Source organism: Sus scrofa, chromosome 14, assembly GCF_054392235.1.
Source record: "Sus scrofa isolate SSC_HxYL_T2T_F1_AM1 chromosome 14, Sscrofa_HxYL_maternal_Yorkshire_Landrace_v2.0, whole genome shotgun sequence".
Classification (NCBI taxonomy): domain Eukaryota; kingdom Metazoa; phylum Chordata; class Mammalia; order Artiodactyla; family Suidae; genus Sus; species Sus scrofa.
Genome location: NC_139396.1, coordinates 108,988,945 through 109,015,404, shown reverse-complemented (window position 1 = coordinate 109,015,404; position 26,460 = coordinate 108,988,945). Strand labels below are relative to the sequence as shown.

At 45.8% G+C, this 26,460-nt stretch overlaps 1 protein-coding gene across 5 annotated transcripts in view; it reads left to right on the top strand.

The window, feature by feature from the left end:
* Nucleotides 1-26,460, top strand: part of GRID1 (glutamate ionotropic receptor delta type subunit 1) — a 688,013-nt gene that overhangs the window by 451,090 nt on the left and 210,463 nt on the right. For all 5 annotated transcript variants that reach the window (XM_084996422.1, XM_084996423.1, XM_013983389.3 and 2 more), the window contains 3 exons: nt 7,440-7,610; nt 20,458-20,619; nt 22,106-22,225. In XM_084996422.1, coding sequence (XP_084852548.1) covers nt 7,440-7,610; nt 20,458-20,619; nt 22,106-22,225 — 453 coding nt within the window. The remainder of the gene's footprint in view (nt 1-7,439; nt 7,611-20,457; nt 20,620-22,105; nt 22,226-26,460) is intronic.

Genomic DNA, 26,460 nt, shown 5'->3' with positions numbered 1-26,460 from the left:
ACCCATGAGATCCAGTGTAAGGACCAATCGAATGAGGGATTTCCACATAAAGTTGGAAACTTAGATTCTCAGTGTAAGGATTGATGACAAATGGACCTGCTGTGCAGAAGGGAAGAGCAAGGGAAATTTCCTATCTTGACTTAAGAGTTTTGAGAAGGAGGGATCTTTTTTGAAAAGTGATAAACTTTCATGTGGACTTGTAACCCAAGTCACACCACCTAGGGTGCCTAACAAAGCACAAAAGAAAATTTAATGTTAAATTATGAGGTGGTAGATTAGGAGTGGTAGAAGAAAGCATAAATATTCTCCAAAGTAATGCCAACTCCAGTCAGACTTCAAAGAATTCATAAGGAGGTTCTAGGAGGGTAAGACTGCATGTATGAAAGAAAGAAAGGAGAAGAAACAAAAAAAAAGAGGAAGGCAGGAAGGAAGGAAGCGGGGAGGGAGGGAGGGGAAAAAACAAGCTATCATGAGTGAAATCCAGAAAAAAAGGGACAGCTTTATCAGATCTGAAGTGACTTTAGATATTAGAATTATTTGACATAAAATATTAAATCAGTTTGCTTAGATATGTTTCAAAAATAAAGAGATATTGGGAAAATATGAGCAAGGAATAAAATACATTTTAAAAGAAGCAGAATTAAGAAAGAAAAAAACAGTTTCAGGAAATTAAAAACCTAATACTTGAAGCTAAAAATAAATGGCAAAATGGGCGCATATATAGAAAGAATTAGTGAACTGGAAAATATGAAGAGATTATTTAGGATATAGTCCAGAGAAACAAAAGATGGAAAATATGAAAGAGAGGTTAAGAAACATGGAAGATAGAATAAGATCTAATATACTGTTGATTTTTTAAAAAGATAACAGGGGAAAATAATATTAAAAGATATTACAGTTTAGAAATCTCTAGAATTATTGAAGAAACTAAACCCCAGGTTTGGGAAGCCCAAGAATCAGGAACAGAATTTTTAAAAAAAGTTCACACCTGCATACCTCATGGTGGTACTGCAGAATAACAGAGAACAAGAAAAATCTGAAGAGCATCCAGAGAGAAAATGAAGGTCATTTTCAAAGGAATGACAGTTAACTGATTCCTAATATCTGGAGATCATAGGCCAAATAATGGCCCACAAAGACATAAAGGGCCTAATTCCTGGAAACTGTGGGTGTGACTTTATATGGCAGATGAGATTTTGCAATGTGATTAAGTTAACAATTTTGAAATGGGGAGATGATCTCGGATTATCCAGATGGACCCTAAATGCAACCCAACATGTTTTTATAAGAGCGAGGAAAAGGGAGATTTAACTGTACAGAAGAGAAGTCATTGTAACTGTGGAGGAAGAGATTAGAGTGATGTGGCTGTAAGCCAAGAAATGCTGGCAGCCACCAGCAACTGTAAGAGCAAGGAACAGATTCTCTTCTGGAGCCTTAGGAAGGGGTACATCCCTGCCTATATTCTGATGCCAGCCCAGAGAGACCGATTTTGGACTTCTGGCCTGCAGAACTGTGACAAAATAAATTCTGTTGTCCCCAAGCCACTAAGATTATGATAATCTTTTATTTGAACCACAGGAAATGAATACACTGGACAAAAATTGAAGCCAAAATGTCGTGTAATGTTATCTTCTCTGTTCTAAGAGAAATTAGTGGTCAGCTTGGAATTTTCTATTTCAAGAATGAGATCAAAATACAGTTTCCAATAAACACAGAACACTATAAATCAACTGTAATGGAAAAAATAAAAATCATAAAAAAAAACAAAACTAAATTTATCACCAACAAGCTCACATTAAAGAAAATTCTGAAATATATTTCAGGGGGAGAAAAATAATCTCAGATGTAAGATTTGAGGTCCAGAGAGGAATGTTTAATAAATACATTGATAGATATTGGTTAGACAGATAAATATTAACTGTATAAAACAGTGGAATTTATGTGTAATAGGAAAACAAAAAGAAAGAATTAAAATATTAGACATCATTATCACATTAGTTGAAACGATGGTGATTAGAGATAAGGATTGAAGAAGAGAGTAAAAAAAATGTTGATTAATTTTACATTTTTATGTATATTAAAATATCTACTCTAAACAATGAATGAAAAATAGAGAATTTAACTTCTAAAAGAGATTAAGAAGATGAAAATAGGAAAAAAATCATTCCAAGAGGAAGCTAAAAGGAAGGAAGAAAAAATAAACAGTAAGATAGGTCATATAAATAATATGAGATCAATCCAGATATATATATATATATATATAAAATCATAGGCCAATATAAATACATATTTCTATTAAAATGACAAAGATAGATATAACAAGTCAGGTATATTTTGCTTACAGGAGTCCCAAATAAAATGTGAGACAGAGAAATATTGATAGCAAAGAAATGGAAACAGGACAGGCAGATATTAACCAAAGTAAAACTGGTGTAGATAAATTAATGTCAGTAGACTATAAGGCAAGATACATTGCTGGAGATAAAAAGGTTATCCAAATGATGATAAAAGGTTCAGTTGAGCAAGCTTCAAACTTGTATGTAACTAATTAGAGGTTCAAAATATGTTTTTTTTAAATATAGACTTAATACCAGGAGAAATAGAAAAACTCTTGATCTAATAGACCTAAAAATATACCACTGAAATAAAAAACAGTTGTACGGTGAAAAATGCATGAAATATCCATGTAAAGTGATCATATGATAAGTCACGTTGTGAAGCTCAGTAAGTTTTATCACCACAGTCCACATTCTAGGGTTACAGTGAATTTAAGTTAGAAATCAATATGCAGAATACTAAAAAACAAAAACAAAAACAAAAAAACTCCCCGATATTTGTAAAATTTTGAAAAAAATCCCTAATAAATTACTCCTGGGTCAAAAATAAATCAAGATGGATTTTTTAGAAATAATGATACAATTAGTATGTATGATAATCTGTGGGACACAAACAAAGCAGTGTTTGCATGTAGAAATAAAATACTTAATCAGGAGAGACCAAAGGTATAAGAGTCATCAGCTTAATGACATGAAAAAAAGTTTGACAAGTAAGCACTTAGTAAATCCAAAGAAAATAGAAAAATAAAAATAATAAAGAGTAGAAATTAATGAAATAGAAAACCAACTCTTTTTGATAAAAAGGTATAAATTAAGCCAAAACTTCCTTTTTAAAAATGACTTATAAAATAACGCACTTTGGAAATATAGTATTACCCAGTAATTTTGAACACTACCTAGTAAAATTGAATTTCTATGGAGGAATTCTAATTCTAGGTATATAGAGAAATTCTTAAAGGACTTCACCAAGACATACAGCCAAGGAAAATATATGAAAGGCTTGTTCCTAATAGCAAACAAGCCAAACATTCAAATGGTAATCACAACAGGGAGAATACATTGCGGCATAAGCATACAATGCAGTAAGGTACAGTTGTGAAAATGAATAAACTAGAGCTGCATCCATTATGAACAGATCACAAAAACTTAACGTTAAACCCAGTGAGTTTTAGACATTGCTGAGCATTGGAATTATCTGGAGAGCTAATGGAGAGCACAGAAGTCTTGCTTGTTGAAATGGAACAGGACTGGACCTTTGTAATTTTGTCAATTCCCCAGGTGATCCTGATACACAACAAGGTTTGAGAACCACTGTGTTAAAACACAATTGTAAGAGGCATGCAGACTGTTTAGCTTACACAAAGCTAAACAAAATGTACAAGAATAAGATATACATTATTTAGGTTATATACATAAGCTATAGCATGACAAAGGCAGCTCCTGGTGAGGAGGAAGCAGTAAGCATTTGGAGAGAAGGCATTCAACCAAGATGCACGTTATATTTTATAGCTTGTTGGAAGGCACACTGAAATCATTTTATTATTCATACTTTTTGTAATGTTTATGAATTAAGAGATATTTCACAAGACAAAACTTAAAAAGTAACAAAATAAGCAAAATCTATTTTGAACCTATGCCCTTCAGCACTTCAGTGAGCATCTGGGTATAATGTGTTACTGTGTTGCTGCTTCCTGGCTGACTTTGTTGAGGTCAGTGGTGGTCATGCAGTGTGTACACCTTGTCTTGCTTCTTCTGCTCATCAGCAACACTGTCCAGAAGGAATGCTCTATTGGGACTAAGAGAAAGTTTGTTCTCCAAGTGGGTTGTGTAAAATGGCTGCTTGGATTTCCCTCTGCACCATTAGGAAGGCTCAGAGGTCAGGGCTCTTCACAGTGGCCTGGAGGCTGACCTGGTGTGCAACCTGGAGGCAGTGCCTAACAGCAGTGAGCAGGGTGTGAGCAGATATCTGTATGCAACCCAGTGGTACTGAAGGGACCAAGTGGGGCCAACAGGACAAGAAAGGATCTGGCATGGAGCTGCTGGAACTGACTGATGAAGCAGGCTTAGAAATCTCCAAAGGGAAGGTTGTATCTCTGGCAGAAGCGGTGACCCTTCTTATCACACCCAAGAAATCCAAATGGGAGTTGCTTCTGTGGATTCTTAGAATCTGATTGCAGCTATCTCTGTGCTGGACTCTAAGTATAGGTTCAGAAATGTGGGGAGGTGGGTAGGAGTGCTTTGGCAGACAAGAATATGTGCTTTGACCCAGAGTTAGTGGGTGAGAACTGGGCCTTGGGAGAAAGGAGATCTGCAGAAATCCAGCAGATCCTTACTCTGAGGAAGGCTTAGAGCAGCTAATGGGCTGGGGAGAGCTGTGCAAAGTTCTCTTCTCTGTCCTTGGTAGGCAGAATTGAAAAGGAATGATCTAGAGATCAGGGCTACTTGGCTTAGGGACTCAGCCCCTTGATTAGGTCATGGCTCCCCTGGCTCAGTCACTCACACCATGTGGTGCTGCCAGGGAAGGTGAGAGTTACACCTACCAGAAAGTTACTGTGTGCCCTATCAGTCAGGTGCTTTACAGTTTACAGGGTCCTTCTTGAGGTTCAGTGGGGGGGGGGCAGGGGCAGAGGGTGGGATTCAATGACAATACTCTCTTTCCAGAAAGTTAAAAGTGTAGGAGAGAAGAGGTTTAATAAAAGAGTTTCTATGGTGGCCTCTGCCATCAAAAATAAGTGAGAAAAATAAAAGGTACATAACATAGCCATTTCTTTTCCAAGATGTGCTGACTCTGATAGTTTTTATGCATAATTCAAATTGCATTCTTCATGATCTCATGGTTTTTCTAAGTAACTCTCTCCCACCACCACAAATTTCTTTGTATTCCTTCTCCAAGTAAAGCTGACTCCTCTACTAATTGCTTTTTCTTATAGTTCTACAACTTACTATTAAATAAGCATGTGATATCTCTCTCCTACTATCCTATGCTGAGGCATGGTGTCCATTAGCAGGACAGCTAAGAGCAGAGCACAAATGTCCAGGTTCAGCTACATTCTCTGCTTTGTTCCTGAAGCCCAAATGGGTTCTGGGCTTGACTCTCTTGATGGTCTTAAGATATGAACAGTTTGCAGTTTCCTCACCACTCATTGTCAGTTGGTCCCAATCCAACAAGATCATCATCCCTTAAACAGACTTTTGTCTGAAATACAAAATTTAAGTGGTTTAAACCTGGATATGACATGTAATAGTACTTTAATTCTTTTAAAATTATTGCAATTCTGCACACTTAGGAACTGTTGATCATTCTAAAAGGATGCAATTCTTAATTTCTTACTTTCTCCCAGATCTAGCATATGGTTACAATTGGCTCTTCGTCCCACTCACATCGAGTACCTTGGACAGATCCTGAAATACTTTGTTTACTCTTATACCTTTAAACATGTTATATTCTTGTTTAAGTGATTTTGAAACTCCTGATCACTAATTTCCAATCTCAATAGCTCTATTTGTACTGTCTGATTGTCTCTCCAAGGAAGAAAACTTAAGACCAATTTTAAAACAGTTATTCACAGTGAAATCCTTGACTTGCCACCAACACCCATTGGGTCACTTTTTAGAGTCAGTGAACTTAACCTGACTCTCTCCCACCACTAAAAAAACCCTTGGTGAGTGTCCATTTTTGTTCCTGTGTTGACTTCAGACATAGAAACGGTTTGTTCTTCTCTAATCCTCTCTCTATACAGCAGGCAGAGATTTCTTAAAAATGTAAGTCTGTGTGGCTTGCTTGTGCCTAAATTCTTTCAAGACTTCTCATTGTCTTCAGTGTGGCTGTTTTAGCAGGGTTTATGGAATCCCACACCCACATCTGTCCCTGGACATAGACTCCAGGGTATCTTTGACCACCCCTCCCTCCTGCCTGTGGCCGTGCCCCTCCCCAGGTTGGAGGGGCAACCTGATACCTGTACCAAGAAGAAGGTATCCCTGAGTGCCACCTGCTGCCCTCACCTTCAGCAGCACCGACAGCTCTGCACTGCACCTCCACCTCCTTGCTACCTGCAAGCACTTTGCTTAACCAGTTCATCCTTCAGGTTCAGCCTCAGTGCTAATTCCTCAGAGAAGCCTCATCCTGGAAAGAGCTACCTGTGGCTTGCTTCCTTTGCTATTTCTATGCATATGAGTGCTCATTTTAAATACGATAATAATAGGATCTACCTCATAGATTTCCTAGGTTGTTGTGAATACCAAATGAAGGAATGTGTGTAAAGAGCTTAGCAAATTGTCTCACATGGAAGTGCAGTGGGTCTCCTTTGCATCTAGATTTCCGCATGACATCACTCAGCATATCTCATCCCATGATGACCTTTAGTTTCACCAGATGGGATTAAACCTGACTCATTCATGGCTATGTCCCCAGTGCTTAACACAGAACAAACCACATAGGAGATGTTGGGTAGATTTTGTGCGATGAGTGAGTGGATGAATGAATGAATATATTTTTTAAAATGTATGTGCATATTTTCTTTTTAAAAAAATAATCTAATTTTTGGAAGTCCCCTGGTGTCCTAGCAGTTAAGGATTCTTTCAGTGTTTGCACTGCTGCAGCTCAGGTTTGATCCCTGGCCCAGGAACTTTCACATAATGTGGGTGCAGCCAAAAAAAAAAAAAAAAAAATTCTATTAAAGAATTAGGGAAGACTCATTGCATTTTGGTCACCTATGTCAGAGAAAACTGGTTTTCCTTTTCTAAATCAGGTGGATGACTCCCAATGGGAAATTCAGCCTTTAATCCCAGCTAATGCCTACTGTGACATTTGACAGCACTGGTTCTTTTAGAACTTGCCTCCATGGAGGCCAATGTATTGGTGATTTAGCTGTAGATATCCTTTTCTGTCTTTCAAGGGAGATGTTAAATAGTCCTGTTGGCATTTTAGGATAAGCAAGTATTATCTGTAAAAAGCAACTAAAGAACTCTTTGACCTTGGGCCCAAACTCATAACCCCTTTGGCTTTGGCTATGTAGGCTGTTGACCTTGGCAACTACCATTAGGCCTTTTGCAGAAATCATGAGTTTATGAGTCCATGGTAAGCATTTCTGGTTATCTTCCCAGGAAATCAGTGACCCAGAGATCCTGGATCTGGTCCACAGTGCCCTTGGCAGGATGACCGTGGTCCGGCAGATCTTCCCATCTGCAAAGGACAACCAGAAATGCATGAGGAACAACCACCGCATCTCCTCTCTGCTCTGCGATCCCCAGGAAGGCTACCTCCAGATGCTGCAGGTCAGTGCTTGCCTCCCAATCTCCCTCTAGGAGTGAGTCTCACCTGTCCGCTTGGCCTGCCATGATGTGCCTCAGCTCTGGCTGAGCAATCTTGCCCACCACCTTTAATTACTAGAACTCTGTCATTTGCTGAAATTGAAACCAGTCAGCTGGGCAGTGCCTCTAAGCACATAAGCAGGCAATTATGGCTGTTGTCTGCAGACAGGGCATATTAGCTCACTGGGTGTCTTTTGTATTTAAAAGTTGCATACTTGGGATAGGGAGAGTCCTATCTCTTAGGCTTCTGTGATGACTATTTTTTAGGGATGACTTCATCTGGCAGGACTAAGGACAGAGCTTTTCTGTGGGGAGTCATTATTTTGAACCTGTTTTAAGTTCTTCCATGTAGGAGTTGCTTCTGAATGTTGAGGCTTAGGGTCATCCAGAACACTGCTGGAATCCCAGCTGATCAGGGAGGGGCAAAAGGGTAGGACTATCACTTGCCCACCCGGTCCATTCCTTCTAAGATAGGAAATATAGAATGTTTACAGTTAGGCATTCCACCACTTGCTTGACGCAGGTGCAGCCATGGTTAGTTCCTCTTGGGCATGTGAGGAGGATGTGGATCTGTGCACCTTCTGTGAGAGGTAGTTTTCTCCCTGGATGTTTGGGGGGGTCACAGTGAAGCACTGTGGAGACAGACTTTTGGCAGCCCAATATCTCCATCTGCACTAGAAATATGGCGCCCAAGAAAACTTTCATTTGATACTTGGTGGGAGACACATAATAGAAGGAAGTTTATCCCAATGGGGCTCGTGAAAACAGCTCAGAAGTTTTTGCCACTCAGCATTCAAAACTAATTACACCTTCTTTACCCAGCCAGGCATGAGGACTGTACGGTAGAGGTAGGATGCCTCCTGGGTATCAGTCCCACCCCAGGATATCTTGGTATTATTTTATCAGGGATAACATGGTATGGGGAGGGGGTGTTCTTAACATCTCTAGAGTGGGCTGAGTCCATGTGTGATTTGCCAAAGCATCAAATACATTCCGTAGTCTTACATGGGGTGGGGGGAGAAACATCCAACAGATGGAAAATGCTAGAAATACGTTCTTGGTTGATAAAGAATCACAGAAGACGCTGAGGTTTTAGCTAGAGGAACTCTGATTCCCCCTTCTACTGCTCCAGGGAACCATCACTATATCTGGTGTCTTTCTAAGATAGTGAAGAGCTGACCAAGAGAGTGGAACAAAGGCCTCTGCAGGACCATGGACTTGAGGACCCTGGGCATATGGGTCAGGGGTTGAAGATATTTGATGAAATAATGTATATTTTTGGATGCTCTCAACCTATTCTGCCCTCCTCTTTTCTGGAGTTTGAAAGAAGGGGTAGGGCCTCTCAACTGCTTCTGTATTTTACCCTACTCTCCACGTGGATGGAAGTGCAGTGTGACCATGTAACCCAGGTAATGTGTGCTCATCACCACCTGGGGCAGGACAGGAAGGCACCTCTGTCACTCTCTGCATCTTGCTCTGTGGAAGGACTCCCCAGGTTCTCTCTCCCCAAAGGACTTTGTCCTTCTCCAAAAACACAGCAGCCCTGCCCCATCCTGCCCCACCCCCCAACCTATTTCCCCCAGTTCTTGCTTAGCTACACTGCACTCCTTGTCCAGGAGAAAGGAGGATCGCTTCCCATTGCACCAACGCATGCTGCCTGGTCAGGTGGAGGGAGAAAGGAAAGTGCTTCTCCTCAAGATCTTGATTACTCATTTTACCATTGGCAAAAGGCACAGGCAAGCCCTTTGGTTACACGCCAGACACACTGGATACAGAAAATCTGTCCTGGAGGACAAGAGAGAAAAGGAGATTGTTGGTGGTGGTGAGGAATGCTTTTGAAAATGACATTCACCTGTGAGGAGGATGAGCAAAGCCATAGCTCTGAGGTGCGTGGCCAGTCGTCATCATGGGGTCAGTGTGATATCACACCTAGAGTCCTGGCTACCCTACCTGGATCTCTTTCTGCTGAGATCCAGGAACTATATAAAGAGAAGGATTTAAGAGCAACATCACAGATCTTAATAGCAGTTGTAGTAGAAGCAATAGTACTAGCAGCAGTAGCAACAGTAGCAGAAATAGTGGCAGTAGTCACAGTAGCAGCAGCAGTAGCTATGGTAGTGTTAGTAGTACTAGTAGCAGTTAGTTAGCAGCAAGTGGTAATAGTAGTAGCAGTAGCAGTAGCAGCAGCAGTGGTAATGGTAGTAACAGTAGTAGTAGCAGTAGCAATAATAGCAGCAGTAGTAATAGCAGTAATAACATCAGTAATAGAATATTAGTAATAGCAATAGCAGTAGCAGTAATAAAGGCAGTAGTCACAGTAGCAGCCACAATGGCTTTAGTAGTAGTAATAGTAGTAGCAGTATTAGGAGTAGTAACAGCAAGAGTAGTAATAGTAGCACTAACAGTAGCAGCAGCAGTAGTAGTAGTAACAGTAGCAGTAGCAGTGATAGCAGCAGCAGCAGGAGTAGCAGTAGTAACATCAGTAATAACAATAATAGTAATAGCAGCAGTAGCAGTAATAGCAGTAGTCACAGTAACAGCAGCAATAGCTATAGTAGTGTTAGTAGTAGTAGCAGTAGTAATAGTAGCAGCAGCAGGAGTACTAACAGTAGTGGTAGCAGTAGTAGAAGAAGCAGCGGTAGATAACAGTAGAAGTTGTAGCAGCAGCAGCAGCAGCAACAGCACAAGAGAGAGCTTTCTTGGGTTGAAATCCTAGTAACCCTAGTGATTAACTTATTATTTAATTTATTATTTATTTGTCAGCCTGTGCCTTGGTTTTCTCCTCTGTGTATTGAGGATTAGAATATTACCTACCCCTCAGAGTCACAATGAAAATTAAATGAGAGAATATCTACAAAGCATTTAGAGCACGGCTGAGCTATTAACAGCGTTGTTGGAGAGGAGGTGGTCAGGTGTGCTTGGGCTTTCCATGAAAGGCTGAACAGGGCCTTTTTTTTCTTTTTTGTGTGGTGTAGTCCACTATCTTCCCAAGCATGCTCTTTGAAAGCCTCACGGTGGGTGGGGGAACACTTGCCGCCTGTCCAGCCCCTTATCCTTGGCATCATGCACCACGTTCTGTCTGTCTGCATCAGTCATACAGGAGCTCAGTCAGCACTGCCTTGTGTGGGAGAGAAGAGGCCACATCTTTGTGACCTGCTCAGCTCTTCACACAAGACCCTGCTCATTGGAGATGCTCAGTAAAGACTGATGGGGTGGATCTGTTAAGAATGCAGGTCTTAACCTACGTTAAACTGTCTCTAGAAGCCTCTTTATATATCTATAAATAAAATACTTTATTAAAGGAATCTATCTCCATTCGTTGCATCTGCCTCCTTGTGCGGGATGTGATGAGAGGAGAATGTGGATTTATTTACCCATCCTACCCAACAGCCATTTGGGCAGCCTGTAGATTCATCTCATTTAGAAGCCATTCCCCTCAAGTTTCCTCAGTAGCTATTACCACTTCTTTCTTTCTTAATGACGGTGTAGAAGGCAAACTAATTTCTACTAGCCTCTAGCTGTGAGATTTATCGAGAAGACTCTAACATGTTTAGCACAACCAACTGAAGGGAAAAAAAAGTGATGTCATGGATTATTAACTTTGTCTTGATGAAATTAATGAAAATCCTTTTGGAAATGGAGCTCTCAAGTCCATCTTTAGTTCCTCCCTCAGACAGCTGCTCTTACGATGATAATTCTGGATTAGAAGTTTTCATGAGAACCATCAGAAATGGAATTTTTATAAGAATCATCCATCGCTTTGCTTCTGCACTGAGCTGGCCTCAGAAACTCCATCTTATTCTGTTAGGCCTTTGGTGAGGGCTTTCCTTGCTCCAAAGCCAACCAGGCACTATTACAGCAAATCAGTTTGGTTCCTTCTTAGTAAAGAGAACATCTTTTGGAAGAAACATACCTAAATGAGTGGCTTCTAGTGGCTCCCAAAGTATTACATTTGCCAGCTTGCAGTGCTGTTGTTTATCTTTCCCTGCAAAGCACTGTCTTATTTGGATGTTTCTGGTTCTTATTTTCTCAACAAGTTACTTTAAGGCCTGTAAGACTCAACCAGTAATAAAAGTGACAACCAGACCCTAAGGACCCCTGAGACCTTCCTCAGATTTTATGGGCAGCCCTGATCTGAGAAACACCTGTAGCAACTGCATTGCCTGGCAACTTCAGGGCTACAGTTGACCTAATAGACACACTATCACATTGTTACTCCATTTCTGTTCAAATGTTTTTCCAAAGGGGGACAAGAAAATGATAGAAGCTGTGTTGTATGGTCACTGTGGAGCCCCATCCTTGAATTAAGCTGCAGGGACTAATGTGGTATTATGATAAAATGCTCCCCCTGGTTGGAATTTCTCTTCTTTGTGCATCTTAAAATTGTGGACTGGCTTGATAGGTGGAATTACTGCTCCCTTGCTCAATTGTTTAAAACATTTCAAACCTCTCCCTCCCCCATGCATCCCTGTTTCTTTAGGGCTTTCTTGACTCTTCCCTGACTTGCAAGTTTTTTTGTCAACCTGCCTGTAGATTCCTTTCCTCTAAACGACAGTGAGCCTCACACCAGAGCTACCTTGGACGTCGTGTCACTTTCGCTGGTTTACTTCACCTTAAAGACATGGGGTGATGGGACAATGGAGCAACCAGGGTGGGAAGCATGATCATCCATGCCTTTGTCAGAGACAGTTGCACAGGTGGTTGCCTTGGGTGTATGTGGTTGCAGCTGTGGCTGTAGGTGGCCATGTGTGCAGTTGGAGCCCAGGGAGCCCGGGATATAGCAAATGTCTGTCCCCCTCCAACACTTCTACCTTAAATTCAGTGTGAGCAGAGGTCCCCCATTCCCTTTGCCCTCTGCCACCATCTGCTCCCTCCTCATGCCTGGCTGTGATGCCCCCTCTCAGGACCAGTGGGCTGGCAGCAGGTTGGCAGAAAGGCCTCACCTGGGAATGGATTTCTCAAGCTATGACATCTGGGCGTCAGCTTGTCCTCCCAGCTGGACCTTCTGCTGGCTGCTTGTCTGACTTTGCTGGATGGCCAGAGCCTGTCTGAGGTTCTGGTCAGAGGTCAGTTCCTGCTGTTTGCCTCTGTGAGGTCTCTACTTTGCTTGATTAATGATGGAGACAAGAGAAAATTAGGCTCTTTCAAAGCCTGGAGGAAATGCAGCCTTTCATAATGAAAACATCTCCCACATTTCCAGCTTGGTGTTGGGCAGAGGATGGCCTGATGGCGAGAGGCAGTTGGCCCATGTGTCCGTGACCCTTACCTGCCATTCATCTTCTTTTGCCTTCCGGCTACCTTGATAATGTGCATGCACAACCATTCCCTGGGCTGGTGGTATATGAGAGAGATGAGGCTGGATCACCCTAATATGACTTGCTTGAATTCTCAGGTTTACTGTGAGGAAATGTGCACAGAGTGCTGAGAGGGCAGACAGCTGGCCAGCAGGCAGGACTGTCATCCTCCAGGGCCTCTCCCTCCCAGTCTGACAGGGGTGGGCCCAGATCTCAGCCTGCTGAGGTCCAGACAGGATTGGATGCATATAGCTCTCCTGAAGATCTCAGCACATTTTAGGGGGCAGCTTCTATTTCCTTTACTCCTGGCCCTAGTCCTGCTTCTAGGGACTCAGTAACTAAACAGATCATCTGGGTTTCCAATGGATCTGCCTCCACCCTACCCAGTCCCAACCCAGATGGAAATCAGTGCCTTTCCTAGTGTCAACAAGACAACAGATCCAAGTCTCAGAGATGGTGTCATATATGGTGGGGACTGGGAGGGGGGACTTTTAAACTGTAGCTGCACAAACAGCCTCTGATGTTCTAAGGCCCCCTGGATGGGGGATGTTTGCTGCTCCACTGCCTCCCCTCTGCCCAGTGCCTTATCCTCTCTCCACATCTTTCTGGCTTCCCTTTCTCTAGCCATGCTCTATTTTCTTTCTCTGGGTCTTGACTCCAAAGTAAATTCTCCTCATTTTCTCATGAAGATAAATTTAACAGTCTTACTGGTAGCCTTTGCGTCTGCTGATGCAAGGTATATTCCTAAATAAAATATAGTTACTGATATAATGGGGATGCTGGGTATTAACTCTTTAACTAAAATCTATTTTTTTGGAGTTTCCGTCACGGCTTAGTGGTAATTAACCTGACTAGTATACGTGAGGACTCGGGTTTGATCCCTAACCTCACTCATTGGGTTGGGGGTTTGGTGTTGCTGCGAGTTGTGGTGTAGGTCACAAACGTAGCTCGGATCTGGTGTTGCTGTGGCTGTGGTACAGGGCGGCAGCTCTGATTCGACCCCTAGCCTGGTATCTTCCATATGCCGTGGGTGTGGTCCTAAAAAAGATAATAATAATATAAAACAAAGTCTATTTTTCCATCCTTGGTCCTCAGTTGGCTTCATGGAATTGGTCTTTAATCATCCAGCAGCCAGATATGTCTACCTGGTTTTCTCAAGAGCTGAAGCCCGAGTCAAGAGCCCACGGCTGGATTCTCTTGTGTCTCCCGCAGATGTGTTCTCATCTTCCTTATTCCCCTTATGAGGACCCATCTTACATAGATCATTGATTTTGGCAATGTAAGCTTTGCCAGGATCTCCTTTCTCATGGAAACACGTGCCCCGGATTCCAATTACACATGGACAGTTCCACATGGAGTGTACCCATACGGAGGTGCTGTTCCCCTTCCCAGCATGCCTTTGGTCCCCCATCACTCCTGTTCTAAGAGGCATCATCTTTCCAAACACTTTGACCTCTCTTGCCATTGTGTTTTTTCCTAAGAACAGGTTTAAAACTCTTCATTCAGCATCCATTAATTCTACGAACACCCCTTAAGCACATAGTATGTGCCAGTTCCTATGGTAGACATTTCACACATGTTCTCTCTGAATTCTCACAAACACCAAATAAATTGGGAGTTTTAGTCTCCATTCAGGACCATGTTCCCATTACAGAGAATGGCATATACAAAGGCCCAGAAGCAGAATAGAGTAGGGGCCAAATTCAGTATATCTGAGGCAAAGAGTGAGAGGCAAGAGGCATTGGGAAATCAGCGAGAGAGGAGGGCAGCTGCCCAGACACCGAGGCTGGGGCAGTAGCCCTTGGAGATGAGACTGGGCAGGATGTGTGCTAAGAGGGATGACTCAGTTCAGGGTGGAGGCTGAGGGCATGGGCTGGGAGACAAGATAACCAGGGGTTACCACCTCCCCAGGAAGATATGAGGGCTCCTGAACTGTGGTGGCCATGGGGGTGACCATGTAAAGAGGGCATTAGGAAGCTTCCCCATGGCAAAACCCCTGAGCCTGTGCATGGGGATGGGCAACAGGCGACAGAGTACAGGGCATGGCACCTCTCAAAGGCACTGGGCTGCAGCTTCCCCTGATGGAGTCATATTTTGCCTGCCTCCCCTGTCCCCTGCACACATGGGTGGTCTTGCTCCAGGATGGGCGGTGCCCTGGGTTCCTGTGGCTGAACCAGCTCTACATTGCAAATGTCAGGCCTCTGAAGTGGCCCAAGCCACCTCCCTTTCAGGAACTTGGGTCAGGGTATTATAGAGGTGCTGCTCTGGGCCTTCCTTGGCAGGTTTTATAGAACACCCTGGGAGCAGAGAAGTGGCCTTTTCCTCAGAGGGCACCTCATGATATGCAGATCTGAAAAGCCTGGCAGGCCCAGAGGGCTTTGGCAGTTGTGATCTTGCTGCTGGGCCAGGAGGAAGCTAGGGACATGCACCCAGGTGAGCAAATTTCAGGCAGTGTTGGAGATATGATGCCCAGAGCTGATCCATGCTCAGTCTTTTGATCCAGAAGCTTCAGAAGCCAAATATGACCCCTGCTTGCCCTTGAAAAGCTTTCAGACTGAGGGGCACTGGGGGAAAGGGCAAGTGGTGTTGGCAGATAGAAGTTCCTTTTTGCAATAGTCCCCATGCTTCTTTGTGCCAGACCCATACTGAGCCCCAGCCATTGAGACACCCCTGGTAAGCTCTGCTTGGGTCCTTTAATTCCTGTTCCACTCCTTCTGTCTCTGTTCCCTTCTAAACCAAAAATATGTGCAAAGAGCTTAGGCTGGTCCTGAGCACATGGGGTATATATGGCTACATTTCACAGGGCTGCCCCATTGCACGTCTCCAGGGCCACCGATCACACTGTGTTTTATTGTCAGAATAAGGCTAGAGCTTTAAAGGACTTGTTCAACATCACCTGGCAAATGAGTGCAAGAGGAGATTCAGTTCACACATACGATAGGCATCCATCAAGCACGTGCTTTCTCCATGTGCTGCTGTCCACACAAGGAGTGAGACAGTGAGCCATGCTGGCCCAGGCTATGATGAATCCACGTTCTTGCTCCTCCTCCCAGATCACCTGCCAAGCTGCATATGTGGTAGAGTGAATTGTTCTTTATGACACAAAGAGGACCCTGGCATGCATCTCTAGGGGTGCCGTCTGAACCAGCCAGGCCACTAACAGCTGTGTCCGCACATAGACTGGAGGCCACATGCTCCCAGGAGAGCCTCAGCCCCTGTCGCAGCTCTGGCTCTTGTCTGCCTCTGACTTCACTCTGACGTCTCTGACCTGGCCCCAGGTCTTTAGCTGTGTATCCAGGCCTTTCCTCTGCCATCCCCTTGGCCTCAACACTCTGGCCTTTCTTTTGCTTCTCAAGTCTATGCTCACCTGAAATCCTTTTTCAGTCATTTGCCACTTTTGTGCTGCAGCGTTCCTAGGCCACCCAGAGCCCTGGGCTCCCACCAGCAGAGGGATACAGTGGCAGTATCTGTTTTGCTTGTCTGTTTTTTGCCAATGAACTCTGTGCTGGACCTCACCCGTGATGCGAGGGAGAGAGGCAAGGACTCCATCAGGCCAGGCCCCCTTCTCTGACCCTGTGACCTGTAGCTCCGGCTCAAACTGTGCTCCCCGTCAGACCACAGTGAGTGGAGGTCCATGTCTTTCTATACCTCCCCTCTTAGCTCAGGGGCCTGACATGATCGATGGTGTACATTCTTAGTTGAGATCCACCCATCCATCCATCTATCTATACTTCCATCCACCCATTTACACTGATCACCCACTCACCATAAGGAATGACTTTTTAATGTTTGCCAGGACCTGGAGGGAACCCCAAGCAGAGGCTGACTTTCTACCATATGCTCTTGATCTTTTCCCCTTAAAGTCCCTTCTCTGGACAACCAGACTGTGAGGGTAGCATCCCTCCCTTTGTATCTTCACCAGGGAACCTAGCAGGTCACCTAAGCGGGCATGCTAAGGTTGGTAACAGACTGTGGAGCCACAGACCAATACTCAAGTGTTAGCTTCTGCCCAAGGCAGAGAGAAGTATTAGACAGTATTCCCCCTTATAGGAGAAGGGGCAGGAGTGAGTGGAAAAGATGGGAAGAGCTCCCAGTGAGTATCAAGAAGACATTCGGAGCAAGCCACAAGTGAGAAGCAGATTTTTTTGTTTGAACAAAGGAGGTATCCTCTCAAATCAAAGTTGGAGGCAGAAAATCTCTTTTTCCTACTCTCTGCTTTCCATATTTTTTTTCTTTTTTGTGAACCAAGATCAATGTGTACATTCTTAGCAGAGATCCATCCATCCATCCATCCATCCATCCACCCATCTCCCCCACTTCCCCCACATACCCTCACATCCAAACTCATCCATCCATCTCTTCCTATCCATCCATCATGCATCCGTCCATTAAACATACACTAAGTACCAACTGTGTGCCTTGGTTGGTGCTGGCTTCTGGAGACAGTGAAAATAAATAGGTCTGGAAAAGAGCATTGCTGAAGACTGTTCTTTCTTTGGCCTTTCTGAGTCACATCCTGTTTCTTCCTCTTCATGAAAGACCTTTCTGCATTCATACATTAGTATTGTATGAATCACTTATGTAATTAAGAACCTTAATTTATTGTGACTTCTAGTACTAGAGGGAAAAAGGGAAATTCCACTGGGTGTTAGTCTGCAGGGGTGGTGTTTCCTGGTGTGTGTGTGTGTGTGTGTGTGTGTGTGTGTGTGTATGTGTGTGTGTGTGTGTGTGTGTGTGTACAAACAGGGATATGGGTCAAAGGGTCCAAGCTGGTTAAATAGCATTGGCTGTGAGTGGGTGGCTAGGAGATCCATGAATGTCTTGAGAAGAGAAATCTTCACACCATCAAGGACTCTCAGCTTTCAGTTATCCTTTTGGAAAAAAAAAAAAAAACACACCCAAGCCAACTCTAAGTGGCTTACATTCTCTGAGAACACCTCCATTATTGGCCCGTATACCAGAAGGGAAGTAGACATGTCAGAAATAATTTTGCACTGACTGGGGCTTCTGAGAGCTGGGGGCTGACAAGAGCAGGGAGCGGGTTAGTTCTTTCTCATCAAGGACATGCTCCCCCAGAGTTCTGCCATGGTGTTCCCTGCAGGACAGAAGGTGAATTCTTGGTGGTGGGAATGACTGCCATCAGGTAAGCACCTGTGTGGTACAGGGCTCTGAAAAAGGTCACCAGGCCCTGCCATGCCCTCTTCCCTATGGCCTGAGGTTGTATTTAAGCTAGCAGTGGTCAGCCATGCCAGGTATGCTCGTGTCACCTCTGAGACATCTCCTGTCCACCCTCTGCCTATTTCCCACACCTGCACAGAATGGAGAGGCATCAGGCATTGCAGGCTTTGGTGGCATACATCCCTGAGCCCACTGCAAGGACACAGGTTGAGGGTGGATAGGACAGGACTCTGAAGGAACAGTGAGGCACAGGGACATCCTGGAAGAAGAGGTCAGCTCTACTTGAACACATCATGGAAGAGATGACCCCTGAAGGTGAGCATGAGTTGGGGACCAGGCACGTATAGCAGGTGTTTGTGATGTTCTGTATCAGCTCCCTTGGCCCACCTCTGATTTAGGTCGCAGAGACCGTTCCTAACACCCAAGTTCTTGTCTGAGCCTCTGCATTGAGGGTATCCCATCTAAGATGCCTGAGGAAGGAACCTACAGGCTGAGAATGTGCTGGGAGTGTGAGGGGTATACTGGGGTACAGCGGGAGGTAAGGCTGGGAGGCAGCAGGAGTTCTCCCCACAGCCCAAGGATCCTTTTTGATTTTCCCAGGAGTCCTATGAGGCCAACATATTCTCCTATTTATATCTGGTGATTTTGTTTTTCTGAAACATTTTTAGCAGACACCTTGCTGCTAAGGCGTGAGGGACTCATCCCCCTGACCCACTTTGGCTAATGTTGTTTGTACAACAGTTACCCATGAGGAGTCACAGACCTGACCGAGGTGGGGATGTTACTCTGTACCCTCCCCTTCACCCACATCTCATCCCTTCAGGCTCCAGGAAAACCTCATGGAGAAGAGGGGTGGGGCAGGGGCAGGGTGATACCTGCGAGCAAGGCTGCCCTCCTCCCCCGCCCCCTGGAGGGCTCTTATGAGTGCTGGAGTCCAGGCTCCTGCAGATCAGGGTCTTAATCCTGGTCAAGGGTCCTGCCCCTGGATCTCACCACTGTGGTGCTGCCCTTCTCCTTGTTGCCCCAACTTCTCCCTCGCACCTTGTTTTTGAATGCTCTGAGATGGGCTGTATTGCTCCTGCCATTCAGCCCTCTTGTGGACAGCTAAGCAGAGGGGTAGTTCTCACATGCCCACAGTCACCAATTCCAAGTGCATCCCCTGGCCAGCAGTGATGTCACTGCAGAGCAGGCTCTGTGGCCTCCGGAATCCCACAAAGGCTGCCAGTGTCACTCAGGCCGCCATCTACCCTAGGCCCGTCTGGGGACCAGAGTGGTCTTTCTAAGTCACGGATCTGATTCTAGGCACAGATCCTAAAGCCACCTGTGTTGTTGCTCTTCAGCTGAGCGTGGCTCCAGCCCTGATCCCCGCCTCCCTCTTGATCCTACTTCCTCCCTACTGTGACCCCTGATGCAGACATCGGGAAATGCTTTCAGTCCCTCTAGCCTAGGGGTCAGCCAGCTGTGGCCCACAGGCCGAATCCAGCCCACTGCCTCTTTTCTGAATAAAGTTTTATTGGCACATCCTCTGTTTATGTACCATTTGCGGCTGCTTTCATAGCGCGGTCAACTTGGAAAAGAGACTGTAAGTCTCAATTCTTTACTGTCGTCTCCTCCTTTGCAGAAAATGCTTGTGGAACCTACTCTACCTGGCCCAGCTTCTTTACAACCTCTTGCCTTTAAAGATGCTCTCCCTGGAGTTCCCATTGTGGCTCAAGGGTAATGAACCCAACTAGTACCCATGAGGACACAGGTTCGATCACTGGACTCACACAGTGGGTTAAGGATCCAGCATTGCCGTGAGCTGTGGTGTAGGTCGCAGACGTGGCTTGGATCCTGCGTTGCTGTGGCTGTGGTGTAGGCTGGCATCTGTAGCTCCAATTTGACCCCTTAGCCCTCAGGGAACTTCCATATGCTGCAAGTGCGACCCTAACAACAGGAAGAAAAAGAAAAAAAATGGTGTCCTTATAATGCTTTCCATCTTTTACCCTGATTGTTCTAGATGAGTTTTCTGCCTATCCTTCCCTCCATCCTTTGTTAGCTGAGTAAGATGATCCCTCCATCCTTGTGCAGAGTTGTGTCCAAGTCTCAGTCATGGCGCTAATCACACTAGTTCTGTCAATGTACGGATCCTCTTCCCACTCTAGTTCCTGAGGCAGGGCCGGGACTCCAGCACCTGGCTGGTTGCTTGAATGACCACTTGGGAGCCAAAGGATCATGACCTAGATATTGGGCCCCCCTTCTCAACATTGGTGTCATGGGTCACTCCACCGCTCTAGTGGTTTCTCTCCATCCTTGGAAATATACCAGTGGAAAGGGTTTCACCGTCTTTGTCTTTGCAGATCTCCAACCTCTACCTGTATGACAGTGTTCTGATGCTGGCCAACGCCTTCCACAGGAAGCTGGAGGACCGGAAGTGGCACAGCATGGCAAGCCTCAACTGCATCCGCAAGTCCACCAAGCCGTGGAATGGAGGGAGATCCATGCTGGACACGATCAAAAAGGTGTGTGTGAGGGGCACTCTCTGGGCCAAAGACAGGTCTGTCCTCTCACCGCCACTCTTTGTCCCTGCTGGGAGGCTGAGTTCTTTCTGTGATCCCCCAGCCAGACCCCTCCAAGGCCTCCACCTGCCACTCTTCCAGTCCTGGCATTTGAGGGTTGGTGAGCTAGGATTCATGGATATATGTTATTATTATCTCCCTTTTGTGTAAGGATATTGGACTTCAGAGAGGTTATATAACTTGCCCAAGGTCTTAAGTAAGTAAAAAAATGTAAGCAACTGGCTAGCTTATGCCTGCCAGATTCTCTGCTATGCAGGCTGCCACTGTCTCCAGGAGAGTTTATCTTGCTTTTCATCAAGATCAGCTTATGTGTGTGTGTGCGTGTCAGCATGGGTGTTCATGGATCCCTGTGTGTGCATGTGCATATCTATGATTTGGTGGATTTAGTGTCACACCTCAGCATGTAGGATATGTGTATGTCCTATATACTTAGATGTAACACTAAACCTACCTAAAGATTGGATTTGAAGTGAATTGGGTAATCCACAAAAGACTCATTAGACTGAATTGTCTTTTAGAGGCTTCTAAAAGACATTTAGGGCCATCTATAGTGCCAGGAGTCTGAGCCACAATAAATTCTGCATGGTTTCAATAGCAGTGAACAGAGTCTGATGTCGGCTTGAATCTGCTGCACCGAAGCCTGAGCAGGAGGACCCCCCCTTTTGGGCCAGCTCACTCTCTGGGACTGTCCCCATTCACTCTCTGTGGGAGATCACAGTTGAATGGGACCCCCCACCCCAGACTTGAAGAAAGAAGAGGGCTCAGCACAGGCCCACCCAGCCTTTCCACAGTCTGCTCCTCCTGAGCCCATGGAGTGGCCAGAGAGAGGTGCAGGGCCCACACGCCCACCCCATGCATATCCAATCTGTACCAGATATCACACTCTGTACATATTTTCTTCTTCGGTGCTTGGCATGGGTCTAATTAACGCCAGACCAAAGCTGAGAGATGGGAAATGACTTGTCCAAGGGGCAAAGCTAGGACTTGAGCTGGGTTTGGGTCTCTAATGCTCACGTTTACTGCTCTGCCACTTCCTGAGACGTCTTTCACTGACCTTGGCCTTCCGGTTTGCTTGAGCCCCCAGAGTATGTTGCGATGGAAGGCTGTAAGCTTCAGGAGGGTGGGGACAAATGCTTTCCCTCTTGAATCTCAGGGTTAGCCTGATGTGTGGCACAGGGCAGATGCTACTCATATCGACTGTGTGGAGGACAGGGGGGAGGCTTAGCACCTTCCCCTATGAGCGAAGGCCTAGAAAGCGGTGATCCTGTTTCGACGCCCTAGAACTGCCAGGAGTCTGAGCCATTGCTTCCTGGACCTAGATTATTCCCTTCTTGGTGACCCCTTCCTTTTTCTTCCTTGCCTTTGGGATTCCATCCCTACCCATCCATGTTGGCCCTATCCTCCCATGGTTTTTCCTTCTCTCCCTCAGGGACACATCACTGGCCTCACAGGAGTGATGGAGTTTCGGGAGGACAGCTCGAATCCTTATGTGCAGTTTGAAATCCTTGGTACGACCTACAGTGAGACCTTTGGCAAAGACATGCGGAAGGTAAGCTTCAGGGTGCCCACCTCCCCTGCTTCCTGCTGTCATGCATTGGACTGTGTTCTGAGCAGATGTTACCCAGCACAGAAGTCCCCTCTTCAGTCTCTGTGGATGCTGCTGTTGTTGCTGGTGGGAGGGTCATGGTGGGGAGAGGCTCAAAGGAGTTTCAGACAGAAGGTGCCACTCTTGCAGTCTCTGGAAAGCAGGGGCCCCTGCTGCCAACAGGTCCTACTGGGCCTGGAGAGCCAGCCTTGTGGTCCTGGGTGAGGCCAGGGACAAATATGACTGTTACTGGGGCCAGAGAGTGTCCCTAGATGTAAGAGTGATGCAAAGCCATGAATAGAGCCACACAGAGGGTGAGAAGTGGGGAGGGATGGAACCCACTGGAGACAGATGTGAGACAAGTGAGCTGCACGGTTCAGGGTGGGGTTTGGTTTGTTTCTATTTGGTGCTGATGCAAGTGGCAGGCCTGGGGGCTCTTTCCAGCAATACCTTGTTTCTTCCTCCCCCCTTATGGAGGGATTTTCAGGATTGAGGACTGGCAGGGTAGGGGTGGCCTTTACCCAGAATGGCAACCTACAAAAGTTAATACTGGGGAGCTGTGAAGTGGAGAGTCTAATAGGTCTTAGGCCTAGGAGGTCAAAACGGCTGGCAGGGGACCTCAGATGTGGTCCTCATGAGCCAAGCCAATGTGGAGCAGTGGTGGGGGTGCTGGTAAGGGCAGTTGCTGGCTGCCCAGGGCTAGCCAGCCCAGCTGGCTTGGGTGCATTCCCAGAAATGGCCAGTGCAGGAGGACCAGGTGCTTGTTGGAGCCAGAGATGGGAGCGCTCATGATGTAAAGGGGCCTCAGGGCTTGGTGTAATCAGGAAAGCACCAAAGCCTTAGCTGGTTGGCATGGCCTCAGGTAGAGGCTCCTGCAATCTCTCTCTCTCTGTCTCTCTCTCTCTCTCTCTCTCACACACACACACACACACACACACAATTTCTATACACTCAAGAAGAAGACATCTCTGCGGATGACAGTGCCCAGGAGACAGAGGGCATGGTGAGCTCTCAGGAGGTCACATAAACCTTTGACAGACAGCCCTCTATCCTGGCCTCCAGCATTGACTGGGGGCAGCAGAGGGGTGGGAGGGCTTACTTGATGTCGAGGTACTGAGAATCTGGGCAAAGGGATTCTCTGACTGTGCGCTTGAGGACCATGTAGAAGGATGAGTGTGTGAAGTCCTGGAGGCTGTGAGAGCTGGAAAGCCAGAAGGAGCGGTCATCAGTGAGAACATGGGGAGGGGGACTGGCTCTCTAGGGAGCATCTGGGATGGCTGGGGGGTCCATATGTGACATGCAGATGGGGCGCTTTGAGCCTATGACAGAGGTAGAGACATGAGTTGGTCATATAATAATAAAAATTTCAATAATTTGTTGTGATACATTGGCGACACCCAATGGTTTGGTGACAATTTGGAGTTTGGAAGATTGTTTGTGGCATCAAAAAGGGGGTTGGTGACTAGTGTGAAATGCCTTAATAACTGCATATCCCTGGAAAGTCAAGGCATGAACTGCAATGTCAAGAATGTCAAGGATGGAGTTCCTGCTGTGGTGCAATGAGATTGGCAGCACCTCTGGAGCACTGGGACATAGGTTCAATCCCTGGCCCATCACAGTGGGTTAGGGATCTGGTGTTGCCATTGCTGCAGCATGGATCACAACTGCGGCTCAGATCTGATCTCTGGCCTGGGAATTCCATGTGCTAAAAAACTAAAAAATAAAAATAAAATAAAAATTTTAAAAAAGAGTGTCAGGGATGATCTATGATGTCTACTAGGGATGCCAAAGCTCTCGTGAGGCTTGGTGGGTGGGGAACCTGGGAATGGGAGGTCAGTGTTGGTCTGGGTCATTCATGACCATGATAGAAATTGGCTTGTGCTGGGACTCCCACTGGGCAAGGGGAAACCAGGGCCAGAGAGCCCTTTCAATCACTCTGGTGGGAGAGGAACTGCCTGTCGTAGTGATCATTCACATCTGCCATGGTACTTGCCTTCATCCTGAGTCTTCCTTGGAGGTTAGAGAAAACCAGGCCCTGCCTGCTGGCTCCTTCGTTACCTCCACCCTTTTACTCCAGCTCAGCTCTAACCCCAAGGTTCCCCCAGCAGATGGGAATGTCTGCTGTAGGGGTTCCTGCCTGTCTCAGGCAGCTGGCTGGGGTCATGCTGGCCACTCCAGGTGCCTGAGAGAGGAGGAGGCACTGTGTCCTCCAGCTTCCATTTCAGGTGTCTGGGCCTTCCGTGTTGCCATGGCAATGCTCCTCCAAAACCCTGAAGCCAATGGGAGTTGGAATTTCTCAGTATAAGGAGCTGCTGAGCAGGAGGCCTGAATGATTGAGTTAGAGGGGAAGCTGATTTTCAAGTGGGCTTTATTTTAAAATGTATCCTTTTGTCATTTTAAAATCTGCCCTTAATAACTGCATATCCCAGTTGTTATCTGTCTGCCTGGCAGCTTATCTCTGTTAAGGGGAACTTATCTGGAAAGCAGGGAATGGGATTTACTGTAGCAAATGTTTGTTATTCAGGCCCAGGGTGCATTAAAGCAGGTCTGGGAGGTTTCCGGATGAAGCCAGAACAGGGGCAGGTCTAGGATCAAGCTCGAAAGCAAGGCTGAGCTGTGTGGTTCCTGTTGGAAGATGGGCCTGAGGGTGGGTAGGGCTGAGGAATTGGGGCAACCTAAAAATAAAATTGAGGGTGGGTGGCAGATGGGAAGGTAGGGTTATCTTTTGGAGGCGCATAAATGCTAAGATGGGTACTCAGATCAGGCATCCTTAGGAGGCAGGGGAAACTCTGAGGAGGCCTCTCAACTGCATCTCTCTGTAGCCACGCCCAAGTCAGTGTGGTCAGAGGAGCCAACTGGGCTGAATGTAGGATGCTGTCCTGTTGGAGCAGAGTCAGGGTTACCCTGAAAAGATGATATGTATTTTGCGATATGTATATGTCATGTATATGATACATACACACACACACACATATATATACACAGGTATATATGTTTAAACACAACTGCAGTAAATACAGACACAGAAACAAAAGCCAAGTAGTTTCTTTAAGACTTAAATCAAGAGAAATCATTTAAATTAAGGAGCAAATGGATGTTTTCTTAAAGTAAATATCCAGGAGGGAACTCTTTGGAAGGGTGAGTCACCCAGACCTTTCAGATTAAGCGGGTTTGGGAGACTGGATTACTCAGCCCCTTCAGAGGATGGAAGGAGGGGGTGATCGCCTTTCACTGCAGGGTGCTGGACAAATACTGATTAAATTATCTCATCCAGGAAGAGTGTTCAGGAGTGCAGGATGGCAAAATCACAGGTCTCTGTCACCCGCTTGCTGTGTAACTCCAGGCAAAATATTAATCACCTTCATGCTCTGCTTGGAGACGTTTGGCATGGGCGATTACCAGGCAACCCAGCCAGGGGCAGGCTTTGCTGGAAAGTCATGTCCAGCTCCCATAGGACTTGGCCTGATATTTGTCCTGTGGGCTCATGCTTGTTCCTGTTGGAGCCCTACCCATTTCTTCTTGGCTTTCTCTTGGGATAGAAATCTCGAAAGGAAGACCCCCTGGGTTTTTTCATGGAAATGTCCTCAGCGCTGGGCATGAGCCAGGAGGGGATAGTTGGAGACCACCTGTGGGGACATTTCCAGAAGTGGGGGCAGGGAAAGCTGCGTAACAGAGGAGTAGAGGGAGCCAAGCAGGGACTACTGAGTACCTACGGTAGACAAAGATGCATCATACATGTATTGTCTCCCTGACCTGGGGGCCTTTGTGATGCTCCTGGTGGCTCTGTTTCTCCTTGAGCTTTTGCAGCCACAGTTTTTTTTTTTTTTTTTTTTTTTTTTTGAAATGTTCATTTTCTCAGATGGAAGGTACAGATAATAGGAAGCTCCTGGTTGAATAGAGGGGTCAGTCTGTGTAATGACCCTGATGCAGTACTTGGCAGTGAGAACTCTCCCACATGGCCATCGGCTTCAGGCAGTTGGGGGTTGTATACCTTCCCTACCCCAGATCCTATAAGAGCAGGGAGGCACAGGCAGGCTTAGAGCATGGCTTTCTGCCTGGAGGTGCCCTGGACTGCAGCCCCTCTCCACACTGTGTGCCAAAGCCTGAGGCCAGAGGCAGGAGAAGTTCTTTGCACAATGGGCATTGCCCAGCCCCCCATCCACGCCTGGGAGCAGATATGTTATAAAGACCAAGGACTG